Raw genomic sequence first — 23,046 nt, forward strand, 5'->3', positions numbered from 1 at the left:
GAGGAGAAAATTATAGAAGCTGCCAGAAAGATAAGAATATACACTGAAGGCAGGCTAGGGAAAGGTACACCTTGATCTAACACAGAAAAATAAGCAAGCATAAGACCAAGAAGGAGAAAGAAATACAACACAAGATATTAAAAAAGAAAGTTAACCAACAATATTACCACAATCATATTAACCTCCCTTGTTCCACCTAAACTTAAACTGAACATAATTATTTAATTTCCTTACTATGCAGAAAGGCTTGGAGGAAATTGTGTGATATAACAGTTTTGGTTTGTTGATTTTTTAAATCTTAGCAAAAATGTTCCAACATAATAGAACTACGTCAGAACAACAAATTTTAGGGTTTTTTTCCTCTGATTAAATGAATATATTTTTTCTTTCTGTTTATTTCCTAACACTAGGAAATTTTTATCCTGTAAACACATACTCTTAATGGAACATGACCAAATGAAGCTTCAGATTTACTTTTTCCACTCTTAAGCTTTCTGATTATCTTATTTTCAAACAAACTGTCTTAGTTTCAGTAGGAGTTCTTCCACATGGTAAAGAGAAAGTGAAAACTAAGGTTATGTCCTCCATAAAACAGAAGTGAAGAGCACCCTTATACTATGTTTTCTTTTGAGAGAAGGAAAGAAGAAAAGAAAGAGAAGAGAAAGAAGAAAGAAAAAAGGGGAAAGGCAAGAAAGAAGACAATGAAAGAAAGAAAATGCAGTAAAAGAAAAACTTTGTAAGACTGTGAGGAAATTATATGGATATCAAGTTTTCAAGTTTCGGTCTCCAGTCATTTATTATTAAAGCGTGACATTCCTGAATGACTTACAACATATTCCCTGTTAATGAAATTATTCAGATACTCACAAGAAATAATATTAGAAATAACCATTACTGCAAATGAATTTCCCATCAGAGCACTCAGACAGCATAAAGAAATCATCATGCAACAATTCTGCCTGTCAGTTTCCTCAGAACTCAAGGAGAACCATGAGAGCTGTTGAATTTACTTATCTTGTTTGTATCTACAGTGTGAGACACTCATTCCAAGTCTTTTCATCCATGTACGAAGTTAAATACTTGCCTCTATTGAAATCAATGAGAGTTTTGCTATTGATTTCAATGAAACCACAATTTTGGTCACTGTTTGTACTCTGTTTCTCTCAGGGCTTAGAGAGGTTCTTAAAAAAAAAAAAATCAGGCAAACTACACCACAGGGATCCAACTTTTCATTAGGTAAAGGGAAGAAATGTTTTCATTCTATGGGAAAACTGTGCTGTTTACCTAGTGCAACAATTTGGAGTCAATCTGAAGTGCTCATCAACAAGTGTTCTTCTTGACATACGTCTGACGTTACAGCAGAAAATCGGTATGTACTTTTTTCGTTGACTGGGTTACTAACCTCATTATGGCGACTATACATAGCCCATTTTCACTATTTTGCAAAAAAGAAAGTAAAGTACACATGAAATTTTAGCGTATGAAACATCAGTGAAACCATTTTTACATTATTGCAATTATATGCAACTACAAAATGACTGTATAACAGTATTTATCACACTTCTATCCAGGTATTTTTTCCTGATTTATTCCCATATAGCTGACGTGGTATAAAGATGGGCAATTACCCCAACGCACTGGTTTTCTCAATGCAGCGCCATCTTGAATGCTTTACTATAACGTAAACTACCATCCTTAGCTGTGCAGAGGTGCCGCTCTTACACAGTATCATGCATCGTCCACAGATTTAAGCCATGGGCTTTATCCAGCCATTACCATTGAGCAAGTTCTTCCCCAGCTGAAAAGCCACCAACAATTCAGCAAAGAGCTTTAAAGAACTGAAGAATTTTTAGGCCTTTAGAGTAAAAATGGCTATTTCAAAGCCCAAGGAGGTCTAACACGCAGTTGCTCACATCCTTTCCTCACAGAAGGAAAAGGCAGGGAGCCCCAGCTACCACCCGGCCCCAGGCAGGCTGACAAGCTCAGCTTCCCCCCCGCAAGTCTGCAGCAACCGGCGCTGAGGCCTCACAAGCGCGCCACAACAGCGTGGTTGCAACCTCAGGCTAACAGGGCACCGGCCGCTGCTCTGCCCGCACAGAGGCATCACCCGCCGCCCCGCTCCGCGCATGCGCGTCTGCTGGCGCATGCGCGTCTGCCCTCAGCCTCGGCGGAGCGCTGTGAGACCGCCTCAGAGTCCTTCTTCGGCCTACCCGGCCGCCGCCGCGCCCGGCTCCCCCACGGGCCCGCCCCCCCTTCCCGCCCGCCCACCGGCCGTCGGGCAGCGCCCCTGCTTCGGGCGGGTGAGTAACGGCAGCGGGCCGCGGAGCACCTGTTCTGGGGCCCCTCCCCGGGCCTCAGCTGCGCCGCGAGCGCCGCTGCCGGCTCCAGGGGCAGGGGAAGGGGCGGTGAGGAGACGGCCGGGCCGGGCGCCGCGGCGTGCGGGGAGCCCTGCGCTCCTCGGAGGCAGGCCCTGCTGGGGCGCTCCTCGGGGCTGGGAGAGGCCGGGAGAGGAGGGGAAGGCGCCCGCCCCCGCCTGCAGCCGTTGGCGGAGGGGCCGTGGATGCCCCTGCGCGGTGCCCTCCCTCCTGGGTCCTGCGAAGGCCCCTCGCCAGTTTCTGGCAGGGGGCTGGTGCTTGGCTCGTCAGTGTTAGAGCAAAGCGTGAACGCTCGTAATTTGGTGGCTTGCTCAGGGAGGGGGAGCAACGCAGCAAGCTGGCTTCGCTCCCCTTTCTTACTTTCAGCTCTCGTCAAACATCCTCACTCTGCAGCTGCCTGTGCTGTGAACTGCCCCGAGAAGCTGGTTTGCAGGTAGCTCCCGAAGAGGAAGCAGGCTGATGGTTGCTTTCTTTTCATGGTCCACAGCTGTTCAAAGTTAGGTGTGTGTTTCAATGTCCTTTCAAAGCAAGGGAACACTGGCATGTTGAAGTCAAATGCTCTTATATATTAAATATAATTTAATGCTGGAGGCTGTCTTCTCACATTTAGAACAAGAAAATGCAGCAGGATTGATTTTTGTTCTTGTTGCTATCTTTCTTAAATTCAAATCTGGTTAGCAAAGAAATCACATTCCCTGTTTTGTGAATGATATAGTTATCCCTGTTAGAATTGCCATAATTCAAATACCTCTTTCTAAATTGGGTGGACCAAAAAGAAACCTTACATTATTGGAAGTGCTTAAAAATATATATATTTAGTATGTAAGCACAGCTGTAAAGTATCTGCATGCTATGTGTAATGTCTTCTTCCATCTTTAATGATTTTCAAGGGCTTTTTAAAAAAGTCTTTAGAAAAAGACTTTTCCTATGCAGACACTTTTTGAGGAAATTTCCCAGTTTTCCTAATGCTAGAAACATTCTCGAGGCTCTCACAAGGAAGATGTGGTCAACCTCTGACTGTGGTTGCTATTTTTTATTATTTATGTTCCCCAGACCAGAATGTGCTATGTAAATGTGGTGGTTTAGACAGAATTTGATCAGCCCTCAGGGAAGTTTACTAAATCTCACCTGGTCAATCACTTGGGAGCCAAAGGAATATTTCTAGGTGCACATCTGCACTGTAGCTCCAGAATGAAGGGCTTTGAAGGCCTAGAAGCTTCAGCTCTGTCTAGAACTGATCTGTCACTTCAGAGTTTTCAGGTTCTTTGAGCTGAGAAATCTTAGCAGAAGCTAAGCTTAGAAAACTTAGCTGAGAAGCTTTGATACTGACCATGGGCTACAAACCTCAGTGACTTTTGGATGACCTTACCCTTGCATCAAGAAAGTCAGCTTTTCAGAGCTCTCTTCTGTATTGTACTTTCATTTGTCATGTTTAAGGAACATGAGAACAAATAAATTATAGTATTTGCTGGTCCTTACTAAAATAGATACATCTGTTTTATCTGAACATACTTTCTTTGGATTGCGTATTTCTCTTTTGGAATCAGTAAAACTGGAAAAAACAACCTATGGGTTGGGGTATTGAAACTTTAGTTATCATATGACCAAAATGATCTAGAGTAGTTAACCCCCTTTTTTTTTCTCTGACTAGAGGAACATCCTTATTTTGGGAAATACGATAGGGGAAAAAAAGCTGTGTTGTCATCTGTCTGTCTGTACCCTTTTTTATTCATATAGCGGAAAGGACAAACAGAAGGTTTGCCTGCAGGATAGCTTAAGGGTATAAAAAGCAGCAGTGAGGGAGGAAAAAAAACATCACTGTCAAGTATGAGCTTGAATGGGAGAGGTTATCCTTGAGGCAGGCTTGCTATTGAGTTTGGGGAATAGTTTAGAAAATAATTCAGCTTTTTTCACAGCTGCAATTTTTTTTTTCATAGAGGTATTCATTGTTTTGGGAAGAACAGCTGGAGATTTTGTACTACTGTGATAAGTTTAATACTATTTATTCCCATATAAGAAACAAATTAATTTGGAACAGGGATGGACATAAAGGGATAAATATACTTACATTTATTTTGGGCCTTTAAGTCTGTATAGCAGCTTACAAACTAAAAGTAAAATAAGATTTTTTTGGAGAAGGACTGAATGTTATGGAAATATAGGTACTACCCTTTCGTGGTACAGTTTCATATTTTCTGATGTGTAATGAAGGAAATTGTAGTATCTGTAATCATGAAAGGAGAAACCAAAAGACATCAGTTGGCTTCTGTTCTTTCGGTCTGGACCTGAAGGTAACAATTCATGATTTGGAAAAGTGTGTGTGATAGAGAAGAGTACGTTGACAGGGTTAACTAAAGATCCTGACTTCTTCAGGCACCTTTCAGTGGAAAATTTTCCAAAGGACTTTCCAGTGTGGAGTGACTGGATGATTAAAAAACATAATAATAAAAAAAAATATTTAAAAAATATGTAGTGTAACACACAGAGTGAAGAAAACAATTTTAATTTCACTGTAATGACCTCTGAGCTCATTTTTACCACTCAGGAACTAGATTTAGGGATGATAATAATCCTGTAGTTGGGTTGCGTGCATTAGTTGTGAACTGAATTGACAGAAAACAGAAGTTTTTGGAAAAGGGATAGGGAGCAAAATAAAAAAAAAAGGGGGGGGGGGAGGGAAGCATGTTGAAAGTCACACTGTATTCAAGTGTGTTCCCTTAATTTCAAAAAGGAAGGATGGTAGTGGAGCTGAAACAGTACAGAAAAGAACACCTAAAAAATGTTTAAATGTATCCAGTGATAGGGATTACAGCATACAGATTAGACAGACTAGAAATTTCTCTAAAGGAAAACTCAGAGAACCTGGTAGGAGCAATTAAATTATTAGTGAAGTAGAAAGTGTAAATAGTAATAATTAAATGTAAACAAATGCTTGCTTACTCTCCCTTCTAATTTCAGAACTAGGGGCATCAAATTAAACTAGCAGGTGTTTTGAAACGGAAGGTGTTTTTTCATATTGCACAAAGAAATGACCTTTTGTTCAGGAAGTCTGATCCACAAATAGCTGAAGATGCCTAACTATTCTGGTCAAGCATTGCTATGTATTGGACCTGTTCTTTGCCCATAGGCAGGGACTGGTGATCTAAACTAACTCATTCTTCTGACCTGTTACAGATGGGGTTTTTTGTTCACTAGGCAAGAGGAGGAGCTTGAACTACTTACATTTCTGGCTGGTGCACCAACATGGGTCAACAAACTTGGGGTTAGAATCCAAAAGCTGCTACTAGTTAGCAAGTCGTCATATGAGTCAGAGTAAGTGTCTGCGTGTGAGATCTTAATCTGCATAAAGCTGAAGTTAGTCAGGCTGACTTTTTCCTACCGAGAAAGGGAATTGCTGTTATATCCAAATGCACCCAATAGTCTAAGGCAAGATACTTCATAAGTGTGTAGGAATGACCTCAGTAAATTGAAGTCAGATTCTAAAATTTGGATGTCCGTGACAGAAATACAAAATCACAGCTATGCTACCTCTAATGGCTGTTGAATCAGAAATGTATTCTAAGATTTTTCCAATTACAAGGATAGCCATAACTTCAGGTAGCTGTTTCACATGGCATGTTTGCTCAGTCTGTTTCCCCAGTATTGCTGCTCTGCTGTGGCGCTGGCGTTGATGAGCATAATTTATTTGTCACTGTCTCTAAAGTGTAGCTCTGAACAAGATTAAATGACATAATGCAAGCATTGCCAACCTGTAGCTCTTCAATGCAGCTTTTACAGTATAGGTATCTATGACAGGGCTGAATTTTGTCATCATCATTGAGACTGATGTCTCCCCAAAACACAAGCCTTTACCATAGGTATCACTTACTTGTTCTAGAAATTTTGCACTTTGATGCTGAGCCTCTATATAAGCATACTAGAGGTTCATAATATGCTATGGTAGACCAGGGTCTGTCCTGATGCTACTCAAGTTTTAGTAAGTATGCTGCTCATTTTTTAATATACTTTCATGATAAATATTCCATTAAAATACTTGTTGAAATAAGAACGTGGAGCACTAAGATCAATTCCTGACACTTCAGAAAAAGTGCTTTATGATAGTGAAATCTTGATGCAGTAGAGGAGGAATTTAGTAGCAGATATGTCAAGCAAAGAATAAAAAGGAACAGTTTCTTCAATATGGAATAGGAAAGCTCAAATGAAAGACCTTATGAACATTCTAATTATAGACATAACAGTCATGGATTCTTTTTTATAGAAGAGATGAGATAAAATAATAATTGCAGAAGTAATTTATCACTGGCAGTCCTGTATGCTGTTTGATGAAGATCAATAGCATCTGGGTTAAGTCAAGAAAACTGAATACATTAATACATTATCCAGGTGAATAATATTGTTTCCTTTAAAAAAAAAAAATCCTGACCCTTTAGAAAACTTCAGTTTGTCTAATCTGAAAATTCAGTTAAAATCCCAGGGAGGGGTAGCATGATAGACTAGAAAGAAGACTGAAAAGGTCAGGAAAAGTAGTAGAAGTAGTTTGAATGCATTTAAAGTTAATTTCTTATTAGAAGAAAAATGTTCTGGACTCCAAATAATCTCTTTGACAAAATTCTAAGATCTTGGGATGGATTGTGAGCTATAGAAAAAGAACCCTGTAATTTGATGTAAAGTGATGTGAAATCTGTTAATGAAAAGTCTTAAATAAAGTGCTATAAGCACATATGCTGTAAAATAATTTTCCCTGACAGTAGCCAAAGATATGGTTTCACAATCCAGTTGGGCAAAATGAGCAGCATCATTTTCATTCTGTTCCCTTCCCTCATCTGTGCTATTAACTCATTTGTTGGCATTAGCGCTGTGAATGATGCTCATTCAGCTGAGTCAGCTCTCTAAGAAGGTAAAAGTGCATTGGGGTTTTTTTTGTTGTTTATTTCTGAGATGTTAACAGGGTTTTGCTGTTGAAGTGTATGAGTGATCTTACTGTGAAAACCAGATGAATCCCGGAGGTAACTAAAAGTAAGCAGCAGGATGAACGGATTAAGGTTGGAAATGGAAGCAGAACTTCCCTTTTTGGCAGTGTTGTACCACTAATCCAATTCAGGCTGTATTGTTAAAAAGCATATTTGAAAATTCCTTATCTAAAATTATCACAGCAGTAACAAATAGAGTGTTGTGACAACTGAGCTATATGTTAATGCACTTTAACAGTAGTAAAGAACGTTCGTAGGAAACTAACTTGAGATACTTTATAAGTATTTTAAAACGACCTGTGTATGTCTCAGTAAATTAAAGTAAGATTCTAAAATTTGGAGGTCAGTGAAAGAAATACAAAATCACGGCTATGCTATGTCTAGTGGCTGTTGAATCAGAAATTTATTCTAAGATTTTCCAGTTTAGTGTTGTCAGTTTTATGCATAATCTTGTTCCACATAATTCTGTGGTAATCTAAATTTTGTTAATCCTTTTCTCTAGCTCTCTTGTGTTTAATGTTGAACAGGAATTACATATATAAATAAAAGAATTAGGCATTCCATTATACTGATTTTCTTTCCCCTACTTTCAGGGCTCAAATCTTTCTGTGTACTATTGGTCTTGTTTTGAACTTAGTCCTGGAATTCTACATGAAACGTCACGCAGCTATGACATTGTACTAACAGGCTGTGAGCAGCTAACTTGCAAGCTTTCTGGTTGAGGTACATCCTTAATGCTATGCTGTTTTTCATTTACATAAATCAGAAGACAAATTAGAATGTTAGATCTGTAAAGTTGCAAAGCATCATTGTTTCAAGTTTAATTTGCCAAAGTATTTAGTCAGTGTATGTATGTCAATGTAGTCAACTAAACACAAAGTGGTTGGTCCGAAGCCAGTAAATAGGTTAGTAAATGAAACCTGTATTCTGAACATAAGCTGTACTTCTGTCATATCCCATTTTGTCCTTTACTCTTGTTCTGCTACATTATTCTCCTTTCATGACTTCTGCTTTTTTTCTTCTATTTTTTGTGCTATTTCTATCGGACTTGTCAAAACATGGTAGTTCTGAAATAACGTAACCAGAATTTCCATTTCATGGGATTTATTTGGGTTAGGAAAAAATGAAGTTCAAAAGCAAGATGTTTTATAAAATATGTAAGTCCTTGGTGGTAGAACCTCAGAATCTGACACATTCTCAAATGCAGAAATGTTTTTTGTTCCCCCCCACCTGCGGCACAGGGCTCTTAGTTATGCTGTCAGTGTATGTGTCACATTTGTCTCCATATTATTTCTATTATGTAGAAACTTTATGAAGCATTTCATACTGTTGAATTAGGTAATAAGAAATCTGACTTAAAAATATTTGTCTTTTGATCAGTTGCGGCCAAAATCCTTCTGTTTGGATTCTGAACTATGACATCATGGCAAGATTTCGCAGAAGAACATGCATCATTTTGTTGCTTTTTATTTTGTTTATTTGCTCCATAATGATGGCTTTGAAGACTCTGAGACCTGACAGAGCTGGCTTTGGGGATCCATTTGGACTTGGTTTGTTGCCCGAGCTTCAACAACAGACAGTGCTCTTAGACAATAAACAGAATTCACTAAACAGGGTTCAAGGAGATACTGTAACACGTGTCAGTAATTTGCATAGTATCGCAGTCAATACTATGAAAGCATCTATGCCTCCTGTAAACAAACTGGAAGAAGAGCTGCCTTCTCCTAATTATAACTTTCACATATTCTACTATAGTTGGTTTGGGAATCCACAGTTTGATGGTAAATACATTCACTGGAATCATCCGTTGTTGCCACATTGGGATCCCAAAATTGCAAACAATTATCCAAAAGGAAGGCATAATCCTCCTGAGGACATTGGGGCCAATTTTTATCCTGAACTCGGATCTTACAGTTCCAAAGACCCTTCTGTCATAGAAGCCCACATGAAACAAATGCGTTCAGCTTCAACTGGTAATGAATGTTAACGTATCAGCATGTTGTTCATTTATCCAGCCTTAAATATGTGAATGAACACAACTGACCCATTCTTCCATTTTTCTGTGTAATTCTGGAAATGTCTGAAACTAGTAAATGTCTCTGTATTTCTGAGTTTTAACCCCCAACCGAAACCTACATCTTCAAAGCTGTGTCTGATGAGTGTAACAGTGCAGAAACGTAAGAACTATATTTGTAATCCTGTAGGTGCATGTGTTTCATGACTTACTGTTAAGCACTGATAACATATGTAGAAAATACAGAAACCATTGCTAGAATATATTGTCTGTGTATTTAATTTTTGGAGATGAATACTTCAGTTTTAAGAACAAGTTTCAGTAAATCATGTTAACATGGTTATGGAGCAGTCTGTTCAAATAGGAACGTTGGGGTTTTTTTCTGAATTATTTGTGTGTAATAACAATTATGTATCGATTCATACGTCAAAGAGCATGTAGGATTATAGCTTGTATACAATTTATATTTTATGCAGTGTATTTATAGGTGTTCTCATTAGCTATGGAAATGTCTAATCCAAACCTTCTTGAATGTGGGTACTATACTTTCAGTGTAACTGATTATAGGTTATTTCTTTGTCCAAAAGTATCTTTTTTCCAATACAAATTGATGTTCCCTTTCTTTAAATAAGATGGACTATATACATTAGAATACTCAATATATTTTTGGTGTCATTCTTTGCTGTTGGGTTTTACGGTCCTTTTAATTTTCATCTTTAAAATAAGCAGTCGTATAGGCTAATATTAAACTCTGAACAGCTTCTGTAAATGTAGTTGGAGCAATGTGACCAGAGCTCATAGCATTATTCAGAGTGCTAATCACCTTGAATAGAATCACTTTCATTCACCTAATCATTAAGGTTTGATGTAATTGTTATATTCCCATTAGTAGTGTTTGCTTGTATAATGTTTACTTCTTGGTTATTGTTTTCTCCTGTTTTTTAACCTAACCTGTATTTTGTACAAGGGTTAATACAAATGTAGGAAATTTCTCACCCTTTTCAGTAATAAGACAACTCCATTAACAGGAACACCAGCAACAGTGGGAAAATTGTTGCAGAGAAATCTCAGGTATTAGTTGCCAGTAATCACTTTTTTAGTCTTATCTAAAGCAAAATAATGCATGATAGTGTGATGAAAGCAGAGAGGGCACTTGCAGCTTTAGAAGAATCTGTCATGTTTCTCATCCTCTTAATACAAATGTCTAATAAAGCTGAACTGCTTGTGGAAAAGGCACCAAATACTAGGAAAAATGCTTTGCAAAATAAGGGGGTTTTAGTAGCTTAAGTTAGTTTTCCATTTGAAACTCAGCAATGTGAATGAGTAGTTCATGCTTCCTGTGACATACTCTTTGTAACATGTTACTGATATTTGTTGAAAGTGATTTTTTTTCTGCTGTTATTTGACTTAACAGATTTAAGTACACTTGAATTTGTTCTCTTCTGTCTAGATTTGACCAACATAAACTATCAACTTTTTTTCCTCAGGTCATTACTTCACATATTGCATCTTTTTTTAATAAGAATTATACTTTGTTCATTTTTTTGTGTACTGTCTGGTTGACTATTTACAGTTTCTTCTTTTTGTCTCTTAGCCAATGTCTAATCCATGATTGCATTTTACATTCTGTCAAATAATATTTTTTCTTCTAGCCTTTTTTGAGGTTTTATCAAGGATCTTACAAAAGGAGAAAAATGTAAGTGGTTCTTTCAGCCAATATTGTGTAATGATCAAAGGCATATAAGAGGTTGGAGCAGCAGGAGTCTCATGCAGTGCTTCCTTGTATTCTTCTTATATTTTACAATTCTTTCCTTATTTATTAATTTCCTAAGTTTTAACAGATTAATACGATAGATGTTACTCCTCAGAGTGCTTGGTGAAATTCATTTTTTTGCACCAGGTTATTTTTGTGGTAGTCCAGTTTGAAGTCCTTCATTTGTCTTGAACGACTCTACTCTGGTTTTAAACATGATTATGCTATTGTTTTTGGCATCAAGTCCATCCTTTTTTAGACTCCTAAAGTGGTACATAACTTCATTTTTTAAGCACAGGAAAGAAAATATTAAGTAGTCTTTCTCGGGGAAAGAGCAATGCAAATGTGAATTTAGGTTCCTTGATGAACAATTCTGTCTCCTGAACTTTCCCCTGTTTCCTAAAGATATAGAAGAGGGTCTTGACAGATGTTGTATTCAAGATACCTTGAGTGTAACCTGCTGTTCTACTTGTCCTTTACCTCTTACTCATTTGAATTTTGTCCTTTTCTTTTGTGTGAAATAAAAGATAGGGTGATAAAATACAGTAAAATATTGCAGTTTTCTTGTCCTTGAGGAGACTATCCCTTGCGATAGTCTATTATTTGTGATTCTCTTTTTGATAAAATGTGGAGAGAATATGCTGAGGGTAGTTGAACTAACTTCTATGTATAGTGAGCTCAAATTTCTGGTTTTGATGTTAGAAGATGATTGTGTATTCACGCTAATTTATGCTTTCTTTTTCATAATTTTGGACTTGTTTGTTTGGAAATTGTTAGTCAGAAATGTTATAATGTTAGTATAATAGATGGAATTTAGAGTATATACTTCCCTATCTCAGTGACCTGATTTGTGTACTTAAATCTTTACCTAGTAAAAAAGAATCACATTGACTTATTCTTCCATATTTTTTAAATAGTATTGTTAGGAAAATATTCTTACATCAGTATTTCATGTATTTCTTCTGTCTTACCTTCTTCCTGATATTATTTCCACCTATACACCTAAAAGGTCTAACTTATCTATCTGACAGCATTTTATTTTAGAAGGAAGGGGTTTAGCCTTTCTGAAGAGGTATGTGTTCTTTTGCTTTCATGGAGAGCATCAGAAAATTTTACAGTATAGGGACATTGTATTTGTTGGTGTCTTTTTTGACAGGAATGGTAACATCCTTAAATTATTGAGAGTTACTCAAGCATTGTTTTAGGTAATAAATTTAAAAACTAATTTCACATGGTTGGAAGGGTGGATTACACCATAGTAACTGCTTTTAGCAAGAAGGAAGGTTATGGGATTACAGTCACTGCTTCTAGTATGAAACGGTTGTTTTGTAGTAGAGCCAGAGGTACAGTGCAGAAATATGGTGGGGAAGAAGGTTTCATAAAATAAGAATCTCTTTCATCACATGCATAGCCCTAATCTCTTGCGTGTTCTCTAACCCTGTGTATCTTGATATTCTCTGGCTGTACCGTGGCATAGCCATGCCTTAGCTGGGAGCATTTTCATCCTCTTGGTACAACTTGGAGGTTAGGACGCTGTGCTGAAAAGTGGCAGGGAATGGCTCTAAGTGTTAGGCTTGGAACACTGAGCACAGATCTGTTCCCTTGACAGATGATCCTACTGTTGTTTGTTTTTGTTGTCTTTTAAACAAAGAAGTTAAAATCCATGGGGAGGATACTGAGATTTTGTAATTGGTTAAAAAGTAATTTGAAATTCTCATTTATATTATGTAGATTCCATATCAAACAATATTCAGAACTCATTACAATGTTATAATATACATATTATATGTTAAACAATATGATTTAAAACTTGAGTTTTGTATTTTCAGGTGTAATAGTGCTTTCATGGTACCCACCGGGTATGGCTGATGAAAATGGAGAACCAACTGATGATTTGGTGCCTGTTATTTTGGATTATGCACACAAATATAATCTAAAGGTAATGTATTTTTAAGATGCATAAAAGAGGACTACTTAGGAAAGTAAACCTTCCCAAGCATTTACTACATTTGACTCATGGCATAGAGCAGGGAGGTTTGTCATGTAATGGTGGCTTCTTTTTCTGTCTCCTATTACAGTGCATTTCTTTTGGGTCATAGAAGCAGATATAAATGCCTTTTGAATTACACTGAATTTTGATAAGACCTGAGCAATATTGCCTTATTACTAGAATAAATATCATAATTGCCTTTTTTCTGGTTCGGTTCTGATCTAAAGCTTACAGAATCTAAGGTATGGTGTTGTGATTTTTTTTTTTTTCTTTTTAGGAAACAGTCTTTAAAATTAGACAATATGTTGTTTTCAAATGAGTCTTGGGAGTTGAGGGAAGTATTACATATTTCAAAATATTATGGAATACAATGATCTGTAAACTAGGGAACTTTGAGAAAGAAGAAAGACTAGCCTCATTTTTTGCTTTACCACATAACTTGCTGGTGCCTGATCATAGAGGTCAGGAGCAAGCATCTATGAGTAATAAATAGGGATTTAGAAGTTCTAGTTTGAATGAATGTCTTTATTCCAGAAGGTATTAGGAACACTTGCCTTGGACAGTAAGGTCAGAGAGGTGCTGCTCTGACTTTATGTTACTCCAGGGCATGACAGGATAGAAAGGCTAAATTACCGGGTTCCTGAAATAGGTGAAATATAAAATCAATTAAAGATTACATGGACTGATCAGTAGAATCTAAAATTATGGTTTGATTTTATTTTTAGAGTAAAACTTGTATTTTCCCTTGGGATAAAGAAAACATGCATGGCCTTTTAGTCTTGCTGAGTAATAAATTTAAGTTTTTAAATTATCTAAGTAGCTGTATATGTTTCATCTCTGGAGGGTATAGTCTGTACTGGGGACTGAAAATACAGCCTGTTGATCTGCTCTGGTTTTAGTTGGTGTTGCAAGTTGCAGATTCTCAGAGAAATTTCCCGTCACTAGTAGCAACTGTAGGTTTTCTAGCAAGCAGGAGGGAAGTAGAAAGGTTAAATCAGATACAGAAGTAATTTTGAATCTGTTAAAAATGCTGTGTGAATTGCATTATGTGACATAAGTTGCACATATGTAATGGTAAATTATTAAAAAGAAAAAAAAATATTATCCTTCCCCAGAATTTTCATATCATCTGATGGAGCTTGCTCTCACCTAAAAGAACTTGTTAACATTCAAGTCTCTCAAAGGAGCCAAGGAAAAATGAAATAAGCTATTAAGGAAAATGCATGGAATAGTATGGTAATAAGTGGAATATGGATGGAACTGCTGTTATTGCTTGGAATAATTACTAGAATACAGATATTAAGTACAGATAGTACCAGGGAATGCTACCTTCACTGTAATGTTTTCAAACATTCTTGCACAAGTAAGTTATTACAGTTAAGTGTTAGGAACGTCAGTAGACCAAAACCAACACATAAAATACATGTCTATTACATCTGCTAAATACAAGTCTGCTGAAAGATAGGTCCTTTTGATTTGCCTGGTTTTGATAGCTGGAAATGAAATATGAAATTATGGTGCTCTTCAACCTGTCCTGTCAGTCCTAGTGATTTAGTCTAACACTGTATTTTTCTATAGTTTGTACCTAATAGAGATAGATATTGGCTCTACGATGGAAATTTGCTACTGTTGCAGAGTTGTTGAAGACTTTATTAAACGCATTCTGCTCTAAAATTGCTTCTGAAAAACTAGTTGCTTTGATTAATGTAATATACTCTTCCATTTAATTGTATATTTCAAAACAATGGCATTTTTACATTGAAATGACTTCACATGTATAGGTTAAATAATTCCATAAAATCCAACTTGAAATTCAGAGGAGTAGCAGTTCATTATATTAGATTTAGTTCCAAGAGTTTATTGCTGTTGATAAATCTAAAATTTTAAATTAAAGTTTTCATATCCCATATCTTAAAATCTATTTTGACACTGAAAACTCTCCTTGGAGAATTATTATATAGCAAATTTAATACATTGTTTAGAAATTAAATGTTAAAATGTTTCATTGGTTAATCAGTTCTTTGACATTCAAATAGATAATATTTTATTTCAGTTTTTAGTTTCTGCTGTAGTTTTTTAAGTTTTCTGAAGCATGCTTGCTACTCGCTGTAGCCTAGGGAAAACAAAAGCAGTGGGGTTTTTTTAATGTAAAAAATAAATATTTACTCTGTTACTTCCTTGGATCTGAAGCTTCTAATGTTAGCAGTGCAGGAGTTGAATTAGAGTTGGATTATTCTCAAAATAGACTAACTAAAATGTTTGCTCTGTAAAGAAGAACTGTATTTAATATGACTGGTACTTGCTTCATATAATATGTGGTGCCCAATTGTTCAATAGTATTTTACGTTTGTGTTGCTCTGTTGTGGTTTAACCCGAGTTGGCAACTAAGCACCACACAGCCACTCGCTCGCCCTGCCCCTGCCCCTCCCCAGTGGGATGGGGGAGAGAATCGGAGAAAAAAAATAAAACCCGTGGGCAGAGATAAAGACAGTTTAATAGGGCAGCAGAGGAAGAGAAAATAATAATAATGATGATAAAAAGAATGTACAAAACAAGTGATGCACAATGTGATTGCTCACCACCCGCTGACCGATACCCAGCCAGTCCCCGAGTAGCGATTGCTGCCCCCCAGCCAACTCCCCCAGTTTCTATACTGAGCATGATGTCATATGGTATGGAATAGCCCTTTGGCCAGTTTGCTTGGGTCAGCTGTCCTGGCTGTGCCCCCTCCCAGCTTCTTGTGCACCTGGCAGAGCATGGGAAGCTGAACAGTCCTTGACTAGTGTAAATAGTACTTAGCAACAACTAAAACATTAGTGTGTTATCAACATTATTCTCATCCTAAATCCAAAACACAGCACTATACTAGCTACTAGGAGGAAAATTAACTCTATCCCAGCCAAAACCAGGACATGTTCTTACTACGTTTTCATCTTTCAGGTCACTTTTCATATTGAACCTTACAAAGATAGAGATGATCGCAGTATGTACCACAATGTCAAATACATCATTGACAAGTGAGTGCTTTCAGAATGGTTTCCTTTGGGGTTTGTTACATGCTGGTTTAAGGGACTTCTATATATTATCTAAAGCTTGGAAGAATATATAAAAATGGGTACTGAGGCCAAAGAAAACTATAAGAAACTTTATTCATATTTCAGAAGTACAAAACTCAGTCTGTTTTTTAAATATTGAAGTGTGAATTTTACCTAGATACTGAAATGTATATTAATTAGTATCACAAGTCAGGATACTTCAGATCAAAGCAGTTAAAGTATTAGCTACATGATATATAAATTAAACATACGTTTTTATAGTGACAAACCAGCAGCTAGATCTTTAATGTGTTGACCTCTAATGATTTTAATTCAGCTTGACAAATTCTGTATAGCTACTAGTTGTTTTGTTTATCAATGCTACCTAGACTGTCTTATTTCATACTGAATTAGAGAATTGCCCTTCAGAGAAAACTAATACCTATAACACAGTTTGACACTAAGTTACTAATTTGTAGTAATTTAGAGGTTCTTTGCAGATTCATTATTTAATACTTCAGCAAACACTGGACTGAAAATTGATATGAATTGCTATGTTTTGAAGCACATGCACTGTCTTTTTAAATTAGTTTTTAGGAAAAATCTTCAGCTCAAATTGTAAAACAGTATTTTCCAAATGGCAAATTTTGTCTTAACGATACTTGTTTGCTTTATAGATATGGAGGCCATCCAGCCTTTTACAGGCATAAGACCAGCACAGGCAGATTTCTTCCCATGTTTTATGTTTATGATTCTTACGTAACAATTCCTGAAATATGGGCAAATCTGTTAACTGTTTCTGGATCCCAGACTATTCGAAATACTCCATATGATGCGTTATTCATTGCACTTCTTGTAGAAGAAAGACATAAGCATGACATTCACAGAAGTGGCTTTGATGGAATGTACACATACTTTGCCACCAATGGCTTCTCCTATGGCTCATCTCATCATAATTGGGCAAGTTTAAAAGCCTTTTGTGATAGTAACAACTTAATGTTTATTCCAAGTGTGGGGCCAGGGTATATTGATACCAGTATCCGACCATGGAACAACCACAACACTCGTAATCGTGTCAATGGGAAGTACTATGAGACTGCCTTCAGTGCAGCCCTTTTGGTGCGACCAGAAATTATTTCTATTACATCTTTTAATGAATGGCATGAGGGAACTCAGATTGAAAAAGCTGTCCCCAAACGGACTGGACAGGTGGTTTACCTTGATTATAAGCCCCATAAACCAAATGTTTACCTAGAGCTTACTCAGAAGTGGTCCGAGAAGTACAGAAAAGAACAAGAACAGTGGCTTATGTGACCTGTGCTGCTGCAGTTGTTTCCTAATGCATTAACTAGATTGAGAAAGAAATTGAGAGCTGAAAAATCTGTTATTATTTCTCTTTGTTATAGATATGTTCAAATTATTATATCTCTTGAATGTATATGCACTACTACTGAATTTGAATTTTGAAGACTAAAAAGATGATGAGAATATTGGCATTTCTGTCTTACTGGATATTGTAGTTCAAGAATATTCAGGGAAAATGCTGGGGTTTTGTTTGTTTGGATTTTTTAAATTTCATAATTTGCATGCTGAGCTTCCAGAACACCTGCATGGGATAACTCTACATGACCAAAGTAGAACAAAAATTTGGCATAGGTATACTTACTTCCTTTATTCTTGTAGTTGTGTTTCTAATCAAAGTGATGCTGTAATCTAAATTTTTATCCTGATAGCTTCTCACAGGATGCATGTCTGTAGTGTGTGGAATAATTTACATCTACTATTTTTCATCCTTTGCACCCAGGGAGTTCTTGACATATGACTAGCTTGTGGTAAAAACACTGAAGAGGTATGTGTGATACAAAACTAGTGGGTTTTGTTTTTTAAAAAAAAAAAAAAGAAAAGTAAAGTATTTGAAAGATTGAGTTCCAAAGAACTGCTGAAAGATTTCTAGTTTACTTTCATTTGTTTTGTTTGGTACATGGTGCAGACTTTTGCAGATTACTGGATACTGACCAGTAACATAGTTTTTTCTATGTTACTTTGAATTGTAAAAAAAAAAATTGTTTGAAACTGAGAGTGGAAAAGATTTCTTTGAGGGGGGGAACCCCCTAAATATGCAAAAAATATACTAGAACTTCCATTGTTATATGTTGTCTGCTAATTGACTTCAGACACATCTAGTGTGTTTTTTAAAACATTTAAAGATTCTAAAGCTAATATCTTACTAGTCCAACAATAAATATAATTTTAGCAAGTGCTTTTTTGTTTCTGATTTAGGGGTAGTCTAGTTTGATAGCAATGACAGCAACTACCCATTAGTTTAATTTGAAATCTGAGTTTGCCATTTTTCATATATTTCATCTAGTTCTTCCAGGATTCAGAATAGTAGATACTAAAATCTTGTTATCGTTCAGATAAGCTCTCTGCCAACACTACCTTTAATATTATGGTGTGGCTGGAAGTGAGTACTTTCAGACCTAAGAATCTCACCTTTCAAATGTTGTGATTATTAACTGTTTTTCTTAATGAAGCTTGAAAAAGGGTCAAGTCACATGGACGCATCTCCTCAGCAATCCTTTTTTTGGCATTTTCGTGCAACTTCATAGAAAAGTCCTGAACTTTGGAATAGTAGAAATTGCAGTGTTTTGCTTATTTGCAGCAAGTGTTTAATCTGTAGCAAAGTGGCTTTTTTTGGTTGGGGTTTTTTTTATTTATATACAAGGTGCTGATCCTGTGTTTTAGTTCATATGCTGGAACTGTTGTGACCACTAGAATTCCATTGATTTCAGCAGGACCCCATGGAAATTACAGTCTTTACTCGGTTCTCACAGTAATCTGTCCATGAAGTTGTAAGGTGAATGTGAGGACTTCTGGTTAAAAAAGAAAACAAAGCAAAACAGTATGCTGTTTTCCAGAAACCTTTGTCATTCCAAATAAATATAAGCCAGTTACAGTTACTACTAATATTTTCTAGAGTCTTTCTGGTACGAAAAAGGTTTGTTTATGTATCTTTCACTTATTTGCAGTTTAATTCTCTTGTCATTTCTCTGCAGTTGTTAAAGAGATGAGGTGTTATATAATGCCCTCAGCTGCTCAAAAAAAATGCAGAAATTGGGTGACAGATATATAACCTGGCATGTTGAAGTGCGCTTCTAGAGTTATTGGAGTCTTACTAATATCTCTTCATAATTTTTTGCATTTCCTACTGCGTTTCTGCAAACTCCAAAGTGCTTCTGAAAGAAATGTTTACTAATGCTTATTTTGTTTTACTTATGCTCAGGTGGATAAATGGAAGTAGATATAGGTATGACCACAGTCACAAAATAGTGTCTGAGACATACGAAGCACTTGCTAGACTTTTACCACTGCCAAGTTAACCACTCACTCCCTTTATTAAGGAAACTGATTTATATGTTTCTACTATAAATCCCTTAAATAGCTATACATAATTTGTTTTTATAATTTTTTTATATCTTTATGCTTTTACAGCCCAAAGAGCCCATATATTTATTTTAAATGTGAGGGAATTATTACATTTTTGTGTATCAATATTGCATATATTATCAAAAAATCTTCTGAAATCAAACTGTTTGAAAGGACAAGTCTCTTTGTTTTCCCTTTGCTTAAACTTTTGTCATCCACTGGTCTTTTCTCACTGTAGCTGTCGGAGTACTTTACTAGTCTTGACAACCTTGCACTCGGCCTTCAGCTTCATACTTTCTCCCAGTGGCTTATTTTCTCCGTGACTATAGAAGTTGCTTCTTTTGTTGCTGTTTATAGAAACGTTTGAAATTTGTTGTGTAGAGTATTGTACAACTGAGGTGATCTATCTCGTTTAAAATATAATTTATGGTAACAGTATAATGGATCTTCATTACTCTGAAAGACTTCTGTAATTGCTGTAAAGATATCATTTAGCCCTTTCCGTGAAGTGGTATGGGCCGTGGCGCACTGGTGTCTAATGGGGTCTTTAGAAGAATTTACAGAATTCCTGTAGAAAAGAGTGAAAATTAAGTGCCTAGAAATTTATCACCCCTGAGCGCTTACTGTATTTTTATTTGCTTCATGTGTTTTAAAATATAAATATGCAACCTGATAAAATATTTCAGAGTTTAGAATTTAATGTGATGATTCTAAGGAGAGCTGATGGAATAGCAGCTACTAGAACTACCCCACCTGCCTTCCCAATACTTTGTACTTAGAGCAAATATTAGTGCTACTTCTTGTTATAGGGGATGGAGAGTTTGGCTGATGGACTGCTGCTGCAGTCATGGTAGTTTTTGGAAATTTGAGTAAAAATAGGTCTGTGGGAGAGGATATGTACAAACGCAAAGGCATAAGATTGTTACAAGTGCACAGTTATTGGGGTGAGGGAGGGGGAAGGTGAATGTATTTAGAAGGTGATTGCTCCAAGCTTTACTGTTACAGTAAAAAAAAACCCCAAAACAAAACTCCAATGTGCAACCAAAATTGGGAGGGAGGGAAGAATATTTATTATGAATTTCAGATCTGAAATAGAATTTAAGGAATATCTAGATCCTGTTTCACTTAGGCTTCACACCCCTATTATTTCTTGACTAATTGAAAAACATACTGTAATGATTACTTTTAATATTTTTACACTGATTAATTGCATTTGACTCATCTTGTTATAGTATGTTATAGTACTTAGAGTGATACACTACATTTATATAGATTAGGCAAGAAACACTATGGGAAGTTTTAACAGAGATCGTGCCATGCTATGCCTCTGCAAATATAGAAATACCTGAAGTTATTGATCACATACTACTGAGTATCCCCAGAGGGGAAATGGTTTCTGAGTCAAGTAGCAAGTCTTTGTGGTAAAAGAGAACTTCTTTTTAAAAGAAAATCTATTGGTTCATTTCTGCTTCTGTCAGTTGTGATCAAGTAAATTGTTTTAGTTCTGTGAGCTATCTCAGAACTGAAGCTTAATACATCTTCTCTGGAATATTTATATTTCAGAAGAATTTATATTAAATCTTGTATAGTAGTGCATGTTTCTCAGATCTATAAACCTGTACTGAATTTTGAGGGAAAGAACACGTGCATATGCTGTTACTATTTCAGTGGCAAACTGTAAATTATTGTAAATGTAGTTTCTGTAATGTTGTTCATCGTGTTTGTCTAGTGCCTTTCTTTTGAGGTGCCAATGATTTGTCTCTTAAGAGGTTGTTTAAGCAGAAGGGTCTTTAGTGAACTCATTTTCATTATGAAACTTGATATGTATACACTCTGCATAGTTTTGAATTAACACGTTTTATACATGGCTCTTGGGTTCTCTTGAGAACATTTCACAGGAGTGTTTTCAGCACTGTGTTGCTAGTAGCAGAATGTATCTCTGGGCACATGGACAAGGATGTACTGTAATTTAGGGCACTTTTTTTTTTTTTGTGAATCTTGTGTACCTAAAAAGAGGAAATACAGTATTTACAGACAAATTATTTACCACTTAATGTAAGCTGAAAATCTCTCTCCCAGTCTTCAGGTATTTTACAAGTATTGGTCCTCATCTTTTATACGTGCTTAAGATGGTGTCAATATTTCATTCCTTTTTATCTTTTACTTTTGACCAGCATGTTAAATGTTGCATAAAGTTCCAAAGTGATTGTATTTCTAAAACTTCATAGTTGTAATATTCAGTAAAGAGAATCTACAACATTATTGGCACTGCAGAAAAGCCTGATACGAATTTGATATTGTATAGGTATGATTTTGTTGTGGATGGATAGTGTATCTTTGCTATGTATTGAACATGCATTAAAAAAAATACATTTCTTTTAATACCCTACCTGGCTGTGGCAGAGATGCATTTGCTTACATGCGTATATAAAAACCAGTGTGTGTCTATTTATGTATATTATATATGTGCATATAACTGAAGTAATTATTTTTGAAGTACTATATCATTGTATTAAAATTACAGGCTGGATTCTGCTACTTTTAAGTAAGCAATGTTTTTAATTCCCTATGATGTTTACAAAAAAACTAGTTGCTTATGTATGAATACTTTCATGAACAATAAATATATGCCCCAAAAGTGTAATTTAAATGGAGTGCGTGTTTTTTTTTAATAATATGAGTTTCGAGAGTGAATTTTTACTTTTCTATTACAATATGTGTGTGTAGAATTTAGACTGAAAACAACAGGCTTATCACAATGTTGTTAAACAGACAATACTCCTGAAGTTCTTAGGCCTATTTGTATTACATCTTATTAGGCTACTGAGTTCACTAGTGCGTAGTGTTGCAGGTATCTTTGAGTCCCGAGGTACAACTGTATTTTGACAAAGTAAAACTGAAGTTTCCAGTTCATACAGAAGTTTGAGGCATGGGCACACAAATAATTAGCCTCACAATATGGTTTACAACTGAATACTACAATGGGGTCAAAGAAGTATTTGTTGCATTCTGATAGTATATTGTGCTGTTCAGGTATAAAAACTTTAGAAGGTAAGGGTTGCCATTTTACTTCCGTTTCACAGAAATGTGAAATTACCTTCTTGATATTTGAAAAATATATCTTGTTATTCCCAGAAAACTAACTACATTGATAAGAAAGCAGTTAAAGCTAATTCACACACATAGTCAGTACTGTGTATTTCTGTACGTGAATCAGAAGTATTTTAAAATATTGAATAATTTAATAATTTCATATTTCCTTTGTGTATCACATTGTAAGTAACTCTTCCCTGTGGTTAATGTAAAATATTTTGCTCCACAATGCAAATGATTTCCTGAAAATGTCCTGTCTCAGGACATGCAAAAGGTAATCAACACAAGGTGTACTTGAAATTTGAACTTATGTATGTACCTGGACTTGACACTTTAGTAGGAGTCTGTGAAGTACTTCTGCATTTTAGTAGATAAAATATCTCCTAGGGT

General features: G+C 36.1%; 1 protein-coding gene across 7 annotated transcripts; it reads left to right on the forward strand.

The window, feature by feature from the left end:
- The first annotated feature begins 2,233 nt into the window (after positions 1 to 2,233).
- MANEA (mannosidase endo-alpha) lies at positions 2,234 to 22,222 on the forward strand. Of its 7 annotated transcripts, XM_075498400.1 has the most exons (7): positions 2,248 to 2,300; positions 2,742 to 2,876; positions 7,939 to 8,068; positions 8,726 to 9,318; positions 12,942 to 13,051; positions 16,043 to 16,119; positions 16,815 to 22,222. In XM_075498400.1, exons 4-7 carry the CDS (start codon positions 8,769 to 8,771, stop codon positions 17,449 to 17,451), a joined length of 1,374 nt encoding a protein of 457 aa, XP_075354515.1. In that variant the 5' UTR covers positions 2,248 to 2,300; positions 2,742 to 2,876; positions 7,939 to 8,068; positions 8,726 to 8,768; the 3' UTR covers positions 17,452 to 22,222. The 7 variants fall into 7 exon arrangements, with proteins under 7 accessions (XP_075354513.1, XP_075354515.1, XP_075354514.1 ...); XM_075498399.1 differs by lacking the exon at positions 7,939 to 8,068; XM_075498402.1 differs by lacking the exon at positions 7,939 to 8,068 and having other exon boundaries at positions 2,263 to 2,300; positions 2,769 to 2,876.
- Positions 22,223 to 23,046: the final 824 nt, after the last annotated feature.

Source organism: Mycteria americana, chromosome 3 (genome assembly GCF_035582795.1).
Source record: "Mycteria americana isolate JAX WOST 10 ecotype Jacksonville Zoo and Gardens chromosome 3, USCA_MyAme_1.0, whole genome shotgun sequence".
NCBI lineage: Eukaryota > Metazoa > Chordata > Aves > Ciconiiformes > Ciconiidae > Mycteria > Mycteria americana.